The sequence below is a fragment of the Sprattus sprattus genome (assembly GCF_963457725.1).
Source record: "Sprattus sprattus genome assembly, chromosome: 3".
Classification (NCBI taxonomy): domain Eukaryota; kingdom Metazoa; phylum Chordata; class Actinopteri; order Clupeiformes; family Clupeidae; genus Sprattus; species Sprattus sprattus.
In genome coordinates, this window is record NC_137922.1 from 20,332,433 (window position 1) to 20,350,519 (window position 18,087).

Genomic DNA, 18,087 nt, shown 5'->3' on the forward strand with positions numbered 1-18,087 from the left:
TGTCCAGAGAGGACATGACAATGATTTCCCCAGGCGATCTACAGGTGTGTGTCACTGTGTGTACGTTTGTGTATGAAATGCACTCCAGATGTCTGCTTCCCTCTCAGTGTCTCTCTCTCTCTCTCTCTTTCTGTCTGCGTGTGTGTGTGTGTGTGTGTGAAAGAGAGAGAGAGAGAGAGGCGTCATGTCTCCGGCACAGGAGGTGGATTAGAAGATACGTATGTAATAATTATGGTGGAGACTGGAGGGTCTGCTGTGGGTGGGCTGGAATTCTGTGGGGAAAATAAAGCAGGCATATTTTTGGACGAGAAACAGGCAAAGATAAGGTTAGTTTGTTTCTCACGGTTCACAGGAGAAAGCTCATTTATCTAAGACAGCAAGCCAAAGCCAAATTAGTGGATTACTTGTGCTCTTTATTTGACAAATTCATTACACCTACTGTACTGGAGGAAAGCCATTTTACGTAATAAATCCACGTCTTTAAAAGACACCCTGGGTTTCTTTGAGGAACAAGATGGGTAGAATGTTGCAAGAGTTTTGCAAGAATGTACACGCATATGCTACATTTATGTGTGTATGTGTGTGCATGCCAGATACACAAATCTTTCAACATCCAGCAGCTCCCCCATCTAATAGGTCACGCACAGGTGGGGGATAATGTAGCCTTATCTGCTCCGCAGAGACGACCACCTTGGCAGGCTTACATTTAACGTAGTGTAAACATACACCAGTCGGCTCCATGTAAACTCCATCCCATTAGAGATGGCTTGTGAGACTCAGCTTGGACAACATACTCAGACAAGTCACTGCGTCTTATTAGAGAGAGAGAGGGAGAGAGAGAGAGGGAGAGAGAGAGAAAAAAAGAGATAGCGAGGATGCTGAAAAAGAGGAAGAGAGTGAGACAGAGAGAGAGAGGAAGAGAGAGTGAAACAGAGAGCAGAAGAGGAAAGAGGGAATTATAGAAGGGTCCAGTCATTCTGTGTGTGTCTGCTTTGTGTGTGTGTGTGTGTGTGTGTGTGTGTGTATGTGTGTGTGTATGTGTGTGTGTGTGTGTGTGTGTGTGTGTGTGTGTGTGTGTGTATGTGTGTGTGTGTGTGTGTGTGTGTGTGTGTGTGTGTGTGTGTGTGTGTGTGTGTGTGTGAGTGAGAGAGAGAGAAATAGAAATATATATAGAGAGAGAGAGCTATCTCCTAAAGCCCCCCTGTTAATCTCCAATAAAGATAACAGGCTCTTTTCGCTCCTGCCCCCGACTGTGGCAGCATCTGCTGTCTCTTCACGCTGACCTCCAGTCCTGGCTGGCTCCTCAGCGCCACTCTGCCTCCCACATAATGGCTGATCCTCAGCCCGCTCTGTCATTTCACTCCCCGTCATCCGACGACAAGGGGTCCCTTCCCCGCGGATCAGCTAGCAGAACATAGCAGAGAGAGGAGAGTGTCAAGGCTCCGACAGGGCCGAGGCGTCGTGTTAAGGTTGGAGACAGAACACCTTAGCCGTTTATGTAATCATGTCATCGTGAGTTTTTGACAAAGTTGTAGAGAAAGGTCTCTAGGCTGTGTGTCCATGTGGACATAGTAGGGGAAGACATACCAAACACAAAAAGTAAATACACAAGACACTAAAGCAACAGGCCAGTTTTTCGGGATACCATCACAATGGTCAATGTATGTCTTCACTGTAGGGTAGATTGATTGACTGTGGTGAAGGCGTCTGCTTAATGCATTAATGTACATGATAGTGTTTGTGTATGTGTGGTCTTATTTCAGGAGCCATAGGAGTTGACGTTTAAGAGTATTCCACGGCTTGCCAAAATGGGGTCCAACGGCTAACTTGCTAACTGTGTACTCTGAAGAGAAGAGCTCACATTGGCATCCAAACTTGTGCACTTAAAATGGGGTAAATGGTCTAATTTTGGAACCATACCAACAGCATTAGCAGTTTGACTTTTTATTGGGTGAGAGTGGAGTGGGTGAGGGTTTTATGGGTACCAGGCAGAGTTAAGTAGGGGTGACAGGCGATGGGGTTGGTGGAGGCTGGTAGGAAGTGACATCACAGAAGTTGTGAGTCTGTTGTTTCTCTTATGGAGAGAGGGGTGTTGAGTGAGAAAGACCTGATGTCTGTGTGAATAGAGCTCTCTGTGTCCTTTAGTATGCCAGAGAAGGTAAGGAGGGAAACAGTGGGCAGTCGGGTACAAACACATACTGTATCACACACACATACACACACACACACACACACACACACACACACACACACACCAGCCCAACATAGACACACACACACATACCATTCCAACACAAAAAACATGCACAAATACAAATGCAAGCACGTGCGCACAAAAACACACTAATCTAACATGTATACCCACACATAGAGAGAGAGAGAGAGAGAGAGAGAGAGACAGACAGAGAGAGAGAGAGAGCACAGACAACTTGACATAGATGTACATTGTGCACCCTATGGCACCACTGGAGACTAAGCAGACAAACAGCTTCAGGACACATGGATAGAGGAGTGGCAGAAGCAGGAGCCACTCAGCCAATCATGTTTCTCGCTGGCATATTCTCCCTCATGCTATTGGCTAATGGCAGTGTGATTGAGAAAATGTTTGAGTGTAGTGAAATGACAGTGGTCTCCCTGAGGTCGTCAGTGGGTAGTCTGTGAGTGACAGCCCTGTGATGCGAAGCCACGTTCACTGGAGGGCCATGACACATGAGTGTTTAAGGGCATGCGGCCATCACATGCTACTATGCTTGACCGGTCATAAAGGACACCAGGACAAAAAGAATAACAATAACATTTCAGATTTTTTACCCATTTGTAGTGTTTAACGATTTAGCATTTGTATTTTAGCCAGCCCTTTCATACACGCTGAGCTAAATGTCCAATATAGACCTATTTAGGTATAATTAGAGCCCTGGACCATATTTAGACGACACTGTCCATGGGCGGAGGGCAACGTGGCTGTCTTTCTCTGTCCTTGACAACAATTTCAGTTTGACTTTCAGAACTACATTGTTCCCCCATTTCTCAAGCCTGTAACTGCTCGCTAATGCGACGCACCCTCAGCACTTCCCCGCCTAATGTACCCTACTGTAAACAGTCGGCATGCGGGCTGGCTGGGTAGGCAGAAAACGCTTCTCAGCGATGTATTTTTGGGTACTGGAGGTACCCAGTGTGTTATTAAAGTGCCTGCTTCTCTGTAGTTAGTTCCCTTCTGATTGCAGAGCAACGTTTGGGCCGTGCCAGGGCGGGTTCTACTCTGCGGGCGGATCCAAAAACACACGCCATCTCAATCTGTAACCGTGCGAGCGTCTGATGTGTGATTGCGGGATAGGGTGCGAAACCTATCGAGTTCTGCTATGCTTTCGCCCTGTACCCCGCTCCACTTCTTTCTTAACAAGTTCATAAGATACTGTATAACCGAGGTTCTGAAATATACCAACACTGGTGCCAAGCGTGTTTGACAGGAAAAGGAGATATTAAACCTTTGCCTCTGATAAGAGTCGCTTGTGTTCTGTTCAGTTCTCACCAAAAGCTCAGTTTACAGACGAGTGAAATAAAGAGATGTATTTAGTTTTTTACTAATGGTGTGTTATGTTTCATTTCCGATATAACTCTGAGATATTGTCTAATTCTGAATATGTTTCAGTAATGCCCAGTTGGCATTTTAAACTTTCATCCGCAAGGCAGTCACTTATCCTGCCCTTCAGTGTGCTCTTGGCACAGGTCTTTAATGAGGGAGACAACATTTTAATGTCAGCAATTCTGAACATGTCTCAGTTATTTTAAATGTATAACTTTGATAGGTGGTCGCCTTTGTGTGTCCGTGTGTGTTCTTCTACACGTGTGCTCGCGTTCAGAGTGTGTATTTAGAGAGCGAGAGAGAGTGTGTGCGCCCTCCGTGCTCTCTAATCAGCGAGCGAGGGGAGGCGGGTCAAGGCGCTGACTGTAATGCGATAGCTGCTCTGCTCTGAAATGATATTACACACATACACACACGCACGCTACCTCGGCGGCCAGGCTTTTCTGACGGAGCAGCGTGCAGAGCGATACCAGACTGCGAGAGGGGACTGAACGGAACGGAGGTGCGCGCTACAGTCAGCTCAACCTTATCACGTACAACGTGAACACAACCTGTATTTAAAAGTGGGGAAACTGTGGCGCAAGGACTGCATTCATCTGCGCGATCTTTTAATCTAAACTATTGTATTTGATGACTTGCTGAATTTACAAAGCAACCACGGACTGCTGCTACAAGGGGGAAGGCATTGCCCGAAGATTTGGAGGTAACTGGGAGCTACTCTCCAAGCATTCTCCTGGGGAAAACGTCAAACTCTACGAGCCCGAGGTGGCAATGGAGCTATCTAACCTGGACAAATCTCCAGTCATCAATACAAGGAATACTTTTTAATGCATCTGATATGCAGTATGTCCGCGAACAGATAGACGTCTTTTCCCTGATACAGTTAGAAGACGGGCTGCGACTGCCTCTCTGCGAACGGTCTTCTCCCGTTTGATTTCCACGAAACGTACCCAAGGCTGAAATTCAACGGAGAAGTTGAAAGACTCATGCAACATAACCAAACTACCTTGAGCTATCAGCCTTAACAGGTTTAGTTGTTACACAGTTAGAATATTTATGGGACAAGTACAACTGTCTTTGTATTTGTAGGATATCAAAGGCAGAGGGGAAGCAAGAATAAACAACACCAACAGCTGCAAGACATTAGCGGCAACATATTTTGCAAGATGGATTTTTTATCGTCATTGTTTGGATTTTTATTAGCTCTTTGTCTGACACTGAAAGTGCACAGTGAAGAAGGTAAGTTAGTGCTGCCTGCCTGCATCTTACAATCTCATGTATTCACGAGTTCCCTCTGAAATATCTTATTAGTTTATTCACCTCTCACAATTCAGCACCTTACTAATCATACGAATATTTCCTCTCTACTATGGTTGTGCTAAGTCTGTTCCAAATTCGATCTTTGTTGTTGTTGACGCGTTGCATCTGTTTGAAGTCGATTCCACTCAAGTATGAAAATGCAGTGCCCCAGCCTTCCACTAATGATCACTACCATATGCTACAAAATGCCAATTATGCTTTTACTCCACCCCAAACTTTAAGCATAAAATGTACTGGAAGGAAAGATAACTGGACGTATGAATAATGATCCGCCTAGTCTCACGTTAGAAACAGACACCGTAATGCATGATAAAGTAGATACCTGTTTGTATAAATTGTTAGCTAAAATTATACAATGAAACACCCGGATCTGCAATAAAAAGGGATTATTACATTGTCCATTTGTGCTGATGATGGGGGTTCAGTTAGCTAATCCTTTTCAGTAATCCCTGACAAATTTTCCACCTAAAGGGACATCTGTAAAATGATTGCTACCCGTAAGCAGTGAGTCAGTGGGTAATGAATGGTCTGACAGACTGCGAGTTCAGAAATGTGCAGGGCTCTTCATCTAAAGATGGGAGTTGTTATGGGAAGGCGTGCTGTTTTGCTTTAAATAATTTAAATGTCTTAAACCTGACATATTATCGTGTCAGTTAAAACGCAAATAGTTTGCCTTTTTTATTATAGAAGCGAAAATCATTAACCAAAACTGGAAAAAAACATCGTTCCGAATTGTGTAAATGTTGTTGTTCTTAGACTTAACTGTAACATGACGCCGGGTGATATGGCTGTAAATCGTGTCCCCTTAATTCCCATATCTCAAAACTCCAGGCGTCTCGCGAACAGTCACACTGACCCCTAAGATAATTAGAAAAACATCGCACGTCATCGTCAGTGATCAAAACTATATGGACAAACTGAAATAAAACTAAAACAGACTACCAGAAGCCTCCCTATTAGACCATGAATTCTGTTCTGAAGTTATTTTTATTCGTTATTCTTCAGTTCTGTCTGCCTGCTTAGGTTCTCAACGGCATGTAAGAAGATCTACGAGCACACACATCTATATTTATTAGGCTGCATTTGTATGACATGTTAATTGACCTTATTCTCGGTGGCGCCCTTGTCCTCCCCTGAAATAAGTATATTGATTTTCATTCACTGCATCCGAGAGTAAACGTATTCTCCGACTCGAACTAGATTCAATCACCACCTCAAAGCGATCCTGAAAGTGACCGGACTTTACCCTCGCTTCAACCATTGTGCTTTTCCATGCTCGCCCTTAACTGGCTTTGAAGCCTTAATTACATTGTGTTTTGAACGTGTTTCTCCGGAATGACAGAACAATGGCTCGCTACAGAATGTCAGAGAGGAGAGATATGTGTCATTAACCCTGAGAATTTGTTATCAGAGGTTTTCCCACTTTGCCATGAGATTGAAGTCTTGATGTGTTAGAAGCGGGGCCTTATCTCTTGTGTTTGTTCCTGAGAATCCACTCAGCGCGTTGACAATGTTCAATTTAGCCATCATCTCTGGCAGCGAGAAACGCCACAGATTGCCATCAGAGAGATATCTCCAAACGGCACTGAAGTAAATCAATTCAAATAAGTGCTGGAGAGAAGACATACAAACTGCTGCGTTGCGTTTTTTGTAAAACCCATTCAAGCAATTTTCATGAGTTGAAACAAGAGGATAACTTTGCATGATACAATTTGTGGCCAAATAAGGAGTTAACTCAAGACTACCCTTTACATACCATATATACTACACTGCCGTCACGGTCATTACAAGATATCGATGTGGTCCCGGTCGGGAAATACTCCCACGGGCAGCTTCCACATCCCCGCTGCGTGCGTAACTGCATGTTGTCGAGACGCGCCAAAACTCTGAAAGGGAAGGAAATGCTGGTCTGGTAGACTGATGCATTGTCTCCACAATAATAATAGAATAGTTCATATTTTTGCGCCGCTTCCCTCTATAGCAACGTCTGTTTTGCGCTGACGCCTGTTAGAATACTCAACTGGGTCATGAATTTAGGCTATTGTGATACATAATGAAACACCCTAAATTGATTGGTTGGCTGTCGCCATGTGTTTCTGAATAAGTGCTTGGTTATGTATCAACACGTTGATGCCTAAAGACGGAGTTCCCCTCCCGTATGATGGATGCGTATCCTCTTCACGTCTCTGACGGCTGGTTGATCCGGACGTAGCGTCGGCTCTCTCTTTGGGGGCCAGTTCAACTTTCGCTTGAGCAGGAAACTTTGACTGCCGTATGTGGACCAAGATTAATTTGTGGAAACCCAGTCTTTTAGCCAAGTTGGCCCCTTAGTACTTCTTCTGAGCTTATTGTGGATGAAGGACATGTTTTGGCCTCACTGTATACCTGAATACAAGCTGAGGGGGGATCGGAACCAGATGGAAAACGTTTGGAAGCTTCTTGTCATGTATGTGTGTGCCTGCCAGTAGTTACAATGTTCCAGACTTAATATCAGAAACACCTGAGGAGAGGAGAGCAAAGGAGGAGAAACCGAAAAGACAGAAAAAAAGAGAGGAGTAGATGAGAGAAGGCACATGCACAGCCCTTGCACTGACTCCCCCTACTGTAGTCAGCTCACCAAGCTACAGAACATGTTATCTATTTCAAGGCCGTGCCACACAGACACTCTGAGTTAAACACACAAAGGCGCCCGCACACATGCCCGCGCATGACACACACACACACACACACACACACTTTTCTCTCTCAGACACACACACACACACACAATCATACACACATGCGGGAAAGTCCAAAAAGGCCCTTCAGCCCCCCCGCCCCAACTCCATTGTGTAATCTAACGCTGGCACACACTGACCAACACACACACAAACCAAACACTCAGCACATAGACACACATCCTTAAGTGGCATTCATCCAGGCAGAGTGACACGCAAGTAATGGTGGGCAGTGGGCGCCACAGGGTGGTCACCCTTCAAGACGGAGCTGCCACAGAGAGCGCGCCAGGACAGGACTCTGCCCGATGGCATGCATGATGACATGCTGCTGTTACTCATCCACCATGTTGGGCAAACAGAGATGTAGGCACGAAAGCCCAGTCACACATGTCAGCAAGCAAACACGTGTAAACACACATGGAAACGTATTAACATAGACAAGCTCAGGACACACTTGCAACACACACACACACACACACACACACACACACACACACACACACACACACACACACACACACACACACACACACACCATTACAATACAATAGGATGCAAACTCCCATGCACAAATGCACACATACTCTGACTAACATGCTGGACCTTTCTCCCCATCACCACTATGTAGGGATAGCAGACTGCGGAGTGTGTGTATATGTGTGAAAACAAGGTCAGAAATTTGCATTGCGGGGCCAAGGAGCAGGCCAGTGCTGTGCCGTGCAGGTTGACGGAGCGGCCCGCTAAAGTGATTGGGGTTAAATTAAACACAGATTAAAACTAAGGCAGGCATAAATAATGCAAATGCCAGTCCCCATTCAAGAGCTTTCAAAGGTCTTCACAAGGTGTAGGCGTGAATGAGTGGATGATGTGTGTGAAGAGTGTGTGTGTGTGTGTGAGTGTACGAGTGTGTGTTATTACAAACATGTGAGGGGATAACATTCTAGAGGGAGGCTTTGGGATGTCAACATGAACTGTGTAAAGTTCTGGATGATGACAGAAATGTCCTTGAAATACACAATAAATGAATCAGATGTCTAGACGCGCTTCCTTTGACTAAGTGTGCGCTTGTGACGAGCACACTGTACATCTGCGCAAACACTTAGAACATCAGCTTCTGTGACCATTATATCAGGTTTAGATGTGTACACAGAGCAGGGATCTCAAGTGGGCATAGAGTATACAGTGTGGAAAACCACATGTTCAGGACCACCGATTGGATTCTGGATCAGATTGTGGCCCAGATACGGGCCAGATCTGGGCCCGACCTGCACTGGCATTGGCTGCTATCTGGGTGGTTAGTTTCCTGTATAGGCAGGTACTGTAAGGGCTGTGAAAAGAACAACATCACCCTACAAAGGCAACAGAAATATTAGCAGATTAAAAAGCGAATAAGGAGGGCAACAGAAATAGGATTTTTTTTCTTCTGTGCTCCATTTTCCCTCCCCTTTCTCTCTCTCTCGCTCTGTCAATTCAGTCTTGTGTGGATTGCTTTGATTAAAAACAGAAAAATGGGGAGTCAGAGCGGGGAGTCAGAGCCAGTGAGACAGACAATGAGAAAAAGCAAAAAAAGAGACAGAAAGAGAGAGAGAGTGAATGAGAGTGGGAGATAGAGAGCGAGAGAGAGAGAGAGAGAACAAGAGTGGGTGATAGAGAGAGTGAGAGTGGAAGAGAGCGAGAGCGAGAGAGAGAGAGAGAGAGAGAGAGAGAGCATTGCCCGTGGATTCATCCCTGGCTCGGTGCAGGGATGAGGGGATGAATGGATGGCTGCTGATTTCCTCTCCGCGGGCGATAGCACTTTTTAATTAAGGTGCGCGCCAGAGAATGATGGAGAGATTTATCATAGCCCCTCCGCACGCTGGCAACTTATCGCCACGGTGACGCCCCGGCACAGAGATAATTCTGTTAATAGGAATTAGTACCAGCAGTCACACACACACACAAACACACATACACACATCCACAGACGTTGGCACATGGACATGCTGGGGCATATACACACCCACACCCTCACACACACACACACACACACACACACACACACACACACACACACACACACACACACACACACACACACACACACACACACACACACACACACACACACACACATAAACTAACACTCAGGGGTGAGCTCGCACACATGTTTAACACATGTACTGAGGCATACACAGGCATATGAGCTGGGGTCAACAGTTATTTTCTCACTCACATATACACACACATACACACACACACACACACATGTACAGTCTCCCAGCGGAGTTCCATAGCTGTGCACTGCTCCATGAGAATAGCCCAGGTTTTAATGGTCTCTCACTGGCCCCGTCTCCTGCCGCCCTCCCCCTGCCTGGAAGGCAGGCGTGGTGGAAACTGTTGAGTTGGCAAGATTCTCCAAATGGCTTTATCTCCCTGCCCAGGCCCCTGACGGATCCCCTACACCCGCTTTGAACACGCTACGACGACAGGCACCCTTCCCCGGCTGTGTTCGGAAGCTTAGGCAGGCAGACAGGGAAAAGAGAGAGAGAGGAGGAATAGGCAGGCAGACAGGGAAGAGAGAGAAAGAGGAACTCTGGCAAGCCATTGTGCTGCAGGATGTGCATCTCCATTCTAGTGCGGTTTCATTGCACCGAGGGAGAGACATGCGATGAAGATGGATGAATAGAGAATGAACACGCGCGTGTTGGTGTGAGTGTGTGTTAGTGTTAGCGTCACTATGTGTGTGTGTGTGTTTGGATGAGGTGTCACACGGAGACGGATGACTTATGAGCCAGTATCTGCTTTTCATCCCGAGAACCCCACCTCGTCTCAGGTTTGCCTCTGAAGACCTAATAGCCCTGGCCATGTTAGATGAACTGCATTATATTTGAACGCCCTGAGCTCTGTGCATTGATTGACACGTTGACGCGTCAGGGGGAAAAATAGCTGCTGCACTCAGCACTATTGTGGTGAGCACACTCCGGTGTGAGTGGGGAATATGCCCCCTTCCTCTCTGGCTTTCTCTATCTCTCTCTCTCTCTCGCTCTCCTTTTCCCCTTCCTCCTCTCCCTCGTTCGTTCGGTCCCTGTTCGTCAGAGCTTGAGAAGGGGCCGTGTTCTAGCGGGGCTCCTTGCGTCTGGGAAAGAAATGGGCTCAATCTTGTTCACATCTTTTTTGAAAGCCAACATCAGACCCAGAACTGTCAATCAAACTTCTCTATTCCTGTGAACGCAGGGTTCCAGTATCTCCTGCTGAGCCACACTGTGGTGTGGGAGAGAGTGTCTGAGTGTGTGTGTCTGTGTGTGTGTTTGTGTGTGTGTCGGTGTCTGTGTGTGTCGGTGTGTGCCAGCATTTTACAGCTGGTTTTTGTATTGTTTTTTTTGTTTTTTTCATGGGTGGGCTATGTGCAGTCTATTTAATCCCAAACTGATTAAAATTAAAAAGATTAATAGACGTTTGATGTGTCCCACTTTTAATTCAGAGTTAATTCTTTCTTGATTTGTAGAAATGGGATTCGGGGATCGGGCATGGACAGAGTTAAACAACCCTAAGCACGGTTGTCATGGTGAACTGCTTTAGCAAAAAATTATTTCTGTCTCCTAATCAGGTCTCCATTTAGAATAATAATGAAAGATACTTTCACTGTGTGTGTGTGTGTGTGTGTGTGTGTGTGTGTGTGTGTGTGTGTGTGTGTGTGTGTGTGTGTGTGTGTGTGTGTGTGTGTGTGTGCGTTTCTGTGTGTGTATGTGTCTACAAAGGGAGCACCCGAGTTATTATTTGTGGCAGTGTTAGCATGCGTGTTATGTGTGTTTGCGTGAGATAACGACCAACAGAGAAAGCTTTCTCGTCTTCGGAGGTACTCCCCAAGAATGGAGGCTTTTGTTAAGCGAGATCTCATTACAGAATCGGGGTCACCCCGAACCCACAGACAGACCGTCTGCGTGTCACTTCCTGTCTGTGCCTTGGAGCCTCCCCATTGGCCATCCATTGTTCCGGGGAGTCAAAGAAAAGACAGAGTGATAAGATCTCCAAATGACTCCTAATATTAGATGATTGCTGCCATTCATGTGGACCATGTTGTTGGTGGGTTTCAGAGATGAGGGCAAGAGGTGGTGGAGACAGCACTCACAGTGAGTGCGAGATTTCTAGGCCTGTAGCCATATTGCTGCAATTGTATTTAAGCAAAATATGGTCATGACAAAGTTTCAGATGGAAAAACGCGTCTCATTTTTATACCACACAATATCCCTACACCTAAAATACTCCCTTTGTACTGTACATGCCTTCACTCTCTGATGAAGGGCAACTTTGATTAACATCGCAGATGTCTCTCTCAAAAATGGTATCCGCCTAAAATTAGCTGCCTTGTCATATTTGAATCAACATTCGCTCTTGGAAAACATCGCTTGCAAGATGTGGCATCAAACACAAAAGAGGCAGACTGTGATTGGTGAATACATTAGTGCCGTGACACACTGCAATGCTAATGCTTTTGTTGTCCTGTGTTTCTGCATCACTCTGAGCTAGCTTTCAGAAACCGAAATTTGTCACTATCTTCAAGTTTGCATTCATCCATCATAACCCCCTCTTCTTTCTCCTCTCCTTCTGGTAGCTGTGCGGTGTGGCGGGCAGGTGGATGCCAGTGAGGCCGGCTACATCACGTCTCCCGGGTACCCGCTGGAGTACTCCCCTCACCAGAGCTGCCACTGGGTGATCACCGCGCCCGAGCCCTCACAGCGCATCGCCCTCAACTTCAACCCGCACTTTGAGCTGGAGAAACTGGACTGCAGGTCTGTGTGTGTGTGTGTGTGCATCTGTCTCTCTCTCTCTTTCTCTCTCTCTATCTCTCTCTCTCTCTGTTTGTGTGTGTGTGCGTATGTGTGTCCAGTTGAAAACTAAGAGTGCCTAAGGGAAAACTGACAATAAGAAATATGAAGAGAACGAAAGACAAGAAAGGAAGGGAGAAAGAGAACGAGAAGTGTATCCAAAAGTGTCATACGAACCACTCAATGGTGGTGTTCAAGACCGATAATATGATCCATGATTGGAATAGCTTTTGTCTTTTGCCAAGCATATGTTTTAGAGTTTTCGCATATGCTTTAGACATTGGTAAATCTCAAAGAAAAAAGATAGAGGGATAGAGAGATAGTGAGACAGAGAGAAGCAGGGAAAGAAAACGGAAAATGAGGAACACAGTCCCCAAATTTGGCCTCCGCTCCAACCGAACCGCTCAGAGGCAACCTAAGAGCCTCCTCGTCCCTATTATTAGGCTTCCAGAATCAGGTTCTCCAAGGAATCTGTTTCTGCTTTCCCTTCTGGTGCTCTACAGCTTAAAAACACACATGCACCGGAGAGCTTTAGCTCACTTCAAAAAAACTAAACCTCTTCTTATCTTTGTGAGCAAGTTCTCACCTGGTGGGTGGACACATTTGCCCAAACACACAAATTAGTCCTTGGACATGATTGATTGGGCGGTAGACAAACTCTTGACTCCCCCCCCCACACACACACACGATGATGCCCATCCCCTCAGAGAGAAAGAGAGATAGAGAGGGAGAGAGAGAGACTGTTTTTACTGGCCCGCTTGAGGAGAGAGAAAACCCTTATTTATTGATAGACTGAGAGAAATCCAGGCGTCTTTGGCACTCTCTCTTTGCTCTACGGTTGGGCGGCTCCATTGGAAGGCGGGCTGAGTACCCCTAGGGAACGAAAGAAATGAAACATACAATAAGAAGAGAAAGCCTCCCCCCTCCTCCTCCAAAAATTTCATCCATCCCTAAAAATCCATCCCAGCTCGTTCGTTGTTGTTTGTCCTTGGACGGATGGTCTGGGGCTTAGCACTCCCTCTTTCTCTCGTCTTCTGCATGAGTAGCTTTCGCCTGATTGGCCAGGCCGCTCTCTTGCCCTGTTTGTTGTTGTGATCCTGAGCCTTCCTCAGAGAGGTGTTTGGGGTTACGCAGAGGTAACGCTAGGAAAGACGAATCCTCTTCCGTGAGCCAAAAGGAGGAAAGGAGAAAAAGAAAACTGCATGGAATTCTGACCTGGTTTGGAGAGCGAGGATGGATGTCATTGGTTGTTTAGGGGAAAAAAACAAAACAACTCCGCTCATTGGTTCGTTTTTCTCCGAGAGAATTGTCTGCATTCTGACTGGCTGATATAAATATACCCCTACATATTACTTTCAGGCCTTTAAAGGCTTGAGAAGTTCACAGTAGATAAATCTTGACCACGTCTGAATTAATACTGACTGATAAGATCTCATTTAGAATATGTATTAAGTAGTTACTGAATATTTGGAGATGAAGACTAATAAGAGGTGGAATCAGATAGGACAAAAAGACAGGATAAGAGCAAATGACACTCACATATAATGCATAGCTATGAAAAGTTAATATATGTTAATTTCATAGCGAATTACACCACCTAATTTTTTAGGGAAAACCTGCATGAGTGTTATCCAACAAATAGGATGAGAAAGTATTATAATTATATAAGGTTGGGGCTCAACATTGACAGTTGTGAACCCTGGTAGATTTTGCAGTGTTGGTTGGACGGAGTGAATGTGTGTAGTCGTGTGTCTGTGCATTTGTGTGAGAGAGATTGAGCTGTACGCACCAGTTGTTGTTCTGAGGGGTGACTACAGCCGGTGGTCCGCATCTGATCTGCGTAAACGGAGACGCAAAGCACACAGCCATTCTTAACCTTCAACACCCCCACTGCCCTCACTGCCCACACACACACTTACAGACACACACAAAACACAAACACACTCACAGACACACACACACACACACACACACACACACACACACACACACACACACACATACACACGCATACGCACACGCACACACACAGCACCAACACACACACAACCACACAAACACACACACACACACACACGCGCACACACACACAAACAGCATCCACAGACACAACCACACAAACACGCGCACACACACAAACACACACACACACACACACACACACACACACATACACACAAACAGCACCCACACACACGCACGCACGCACGCACGCACGCAAGCACGCACGCACGCACACACACACACACACACACACACACACACACACACACACACACACACACACACACACATGCTCATCATTCCCTCCAAAGTGGACCTCAGTAGCCCTTTGGCACCTAGAAAGATTTTATTTTGGTATTTAATAGGGATGACTGTATGACACATTTGTGTTAGGAATGAAGTGTGTCTGTGTGTGTCTGTGTGTGTGTCTATTTATGTCTCTGTGTGTGTATGTGTGTGAGTGTGTCTGTCTGTTTGGATATATGTTTGTGGGTACATGTTTTTCTGTGTGTGTGTGTGTGTGTGTGTGTGTGTGTGTGTGTGTGTGTGTGTGTGTGTGTTGACAAATCAATATCCATATATATATACTTGCCATCTTTTTGTTCCTTTTCTTTCTGTTCTGTCCCCTCTGTTCTTTCCCGCTCTCTCCCCACGCACTGTTAGTCACCGCCTGTGTGCCACAGCCAGCCGTGATTGAGAGGCCCGGCCTGTCACTGGGCTCCCAGCAGAACTGCACACTCACTCACTCACTCACTCACGCACGCAATCACATTTACATTCCACCCACGCCCGCACCCCTGCCTATGCCTACCGAGCGGCCGGCAAATCTTTCCATCTCCCAAGAAAGATCTGAGAAGTCCTGCATGTGGAATACGTAACCCGGGGAAAGTGTTTAGTTGGCCGAGCCAAGGTCAAAATCATTTTGTGTGTGTCTGTGTGTGTGTGTGTATGTGTGTGTCGTGTGTGTGTGTGTGTGTGTCTAACCGCCTCAACCGCTCTGTTACCTTTAATGTATCTAAATGGGATCTAATCCATCGGTTTCCATATTTAACTTAAGTGCCTATGCTGCGGTGACGATCCAATCTTTCCGAACAGGAACCCTCTGCCCAGCATCTAAAGGTGGCACTTCGATTGCGAATTTGCTTCTGGAAGTTTCCGGCCCCATGCCAAATGGCTCCTGCCTCCGGGGGCGGTAAGCAGATTGATGGGGTAAAAATGCAATAAAAGCCAGATGAAGCTACACGTTTGATGTGATCAGAGTGCTGAGATGGTGGAGATGGTGGAGATGTGAGGGGGGGGGGGTAGAAGGTTAGGTGCTGGTAAGGCTAAAGCTGCCTCTGCATCCCTATCTCCCTCTTTCCTTTCATCATCTGCCGTTTCCTTTATTCATTCGCAGAGCAGGTCTTTTTTTGTTCCCCCTCTTTTCTCTTTCTCCCTCTGGTGCCTAGGAAGGCTAATATATGGCCAGAGGGAGAATCAGGTTGTTTTTGTTCTCTTTCTGGATCCCCTCTGTTTTTGTTTCTGTTTCTTTTCCACTTGCCTTTCTACAGCTTGCCGTTATATATTGCTTTTAGTCAATATAATCCCCCACTCGTTTTCGCACGTCTACCTGCTTCTCTTTTTCTGTGGCTGTGTGGCTGCTGTGTCTGTATGTGTATGTGTGTGTGTGTGTGTGTGTGTGTGTGTGTGTGTGTGTGTGTGTGTGTGTGTGTGTGTGTGTGTGTTATCTCATATGTGTTTGTGTGCACGCTGCTCAGTGTGAGATTAGCGCCGCACGCCTCCTCACGGCACAAACAGGAAACACGGACCCCGCTGATCCACACTTTAAATGAGCCTTTCACTTGCACACAGTGAGACGTCACCACACACACATAAACACACACACACACACACACACACACACACACACACACACACACACACACACACACACACACACACACACACACACACACACACACACACACACACACACACACACACACACACACTCACACACACACACACGCACACACTTCATTCCTCGCCCACAGTCACCACAGGTGAAGGGAAGCAGGCTTTCACATTCTCTGGTTGGCGTTAAAGTTGTGAATGCTAGGATAGCAAAGTAACATCTCTAGCAAATCCTGGGTCTGTATTATCACAGTTTCACAATATAAGACTGCAGTGTAATATCACACTCTAAGTCCACACAACTCTAATAAACTCACACCTGCCTTTACAATATATCATTGCAATGGGACGTTTGGTATGTAGGCCTGGCTTTCACGCACTGTCACACACACACACACACACACACACACACACACACACACACACACACACACACACACTGAAACACTCACACACATTAAGTGATGACACATTGTGTGCCCCCCCCCCCCCCCCCCACATACACACCCATCCGTGCAGGGCTCCTCTCTAGGTCAGTTCAGCTGAGGTGGTGCGCTACCGAGCCTTGCGAGTTCTGCTACAGTGGCTGCCATTACTGTGATACCCCTCTGGTGAACACATCCCTAGAGGCAGGCAGAGTGAGGGGATCAATGTGTGTTTCCCACTGCTAATGAGGAATCAATGGGCACACTCGCTCAGATGTGTGAGGTCATGGTCCAGGGCCCCATTCACCTCGACTGACCATCCCCCCCACCCCACCCCACCCCCCCCACCCCCAAACACACACACACACACACACACACACACACACACACACACACCTCACACACACACACACACACACACACACACACACACACACACACACACACACACACACACACACACACACACACACACACACTTACACACAAAGGAAATGGTCGGGTCATGGCCACCACATAAACACCTTACACGGTCACTAACATGGTTTGGCTGGGAGGTTGTCTGGCTCTTTGGCACAGGGGTCAGGGCTGCGAGTGGTCAGCTGGGGGCTTAAGTGCAGGTGAAGGGGTTTTCAGTCAGAGAGAGAGAGAGCGAGAAAGAGAGTGGTTGCCAGATGGCTGTGAAGTGGGACAAGGAGGGTGTAATTGTAGACGTCTCCAGACATCATCCTATCCGCACACAGACGCCTTCATTTGTCAACAGATGACAGCAAAAACACACACTCACCTCACTCACCTCGTCCATTATTCATTGACATTGACTGACATATTGATAATAAAAAATGCTCAATGTTTTTTAAAAACACAGGGCATTTCCCCTGGCACAGACACAGAAAGTGTAGAGGGTAGAGGGGCCCTCCTCTGCACTGGGCCTGCCCTGATCGATGGATTGATGGTGTTGTTGGAAACCCCCTCTACCTCCTAACTGCATTGTGGAGCTCTGGCAAGGCTCATCCATCCGTGTGCTGTGAGCCCAGCCTCGCGCTGGTTCATATGGAGACGCTATTTGTTTCCAGGCCGAATTGAAGATGGCAGCCGACTATAGTCCACCGGGATTACTTCCCCCCCAGCATCTACTTAATATTTTAGAGGCACTTATATCTCATTAGGGCTGTCCCTTGGAGGAAGGAGGGAGAAAAAAAAGAGAGAAAATACCGGGGCCCTGAGAACGTGGGTTCTCAGTCTTATTTAATTTCAATTTTAGCGTCTCGCAGCCGCTTAAGCTAAAGGCTCCACTCAGACAGCCAGGGCTAAGAGCACAATGGAATAACAATGAAGAA

The 18,087-nt window shown here is 46.5% G+C and overlaps 1 protein-coding gene across 2 annotated transcripts in view; it reads left to right on the forward strand.

Annotated features, from left to right (window-relative positions):
* Positions 1-4,080: 4,080 nt before the first annotated feature.
* Positions 4,081-18,087, forward strand: part of LOC308363112 (neuropilin-2-like) — a gene marked incomplete at its 3' end in the record, with an annotated part of 67,797 nt that continues 53,790 nt past the window's right edge. For both annotated transcript variants that reach the window (XM_080835887.1, XM_080835888.1), the window contains exons 1-2: positions 4,081-4,822; positions 12,212-12,389. In XM_080835887.1, coding sequence (XP_080692013.1) covers positions 4,750-4,822; positions 12,212-12,389 — 251 coding nt within the window. In that variant the 5' untranslated portion in view covers positions 4,081-4,749. The remainder of the gene's footprint in view (positions 4,823-12,211; positions 12,390-18,087) is intronic.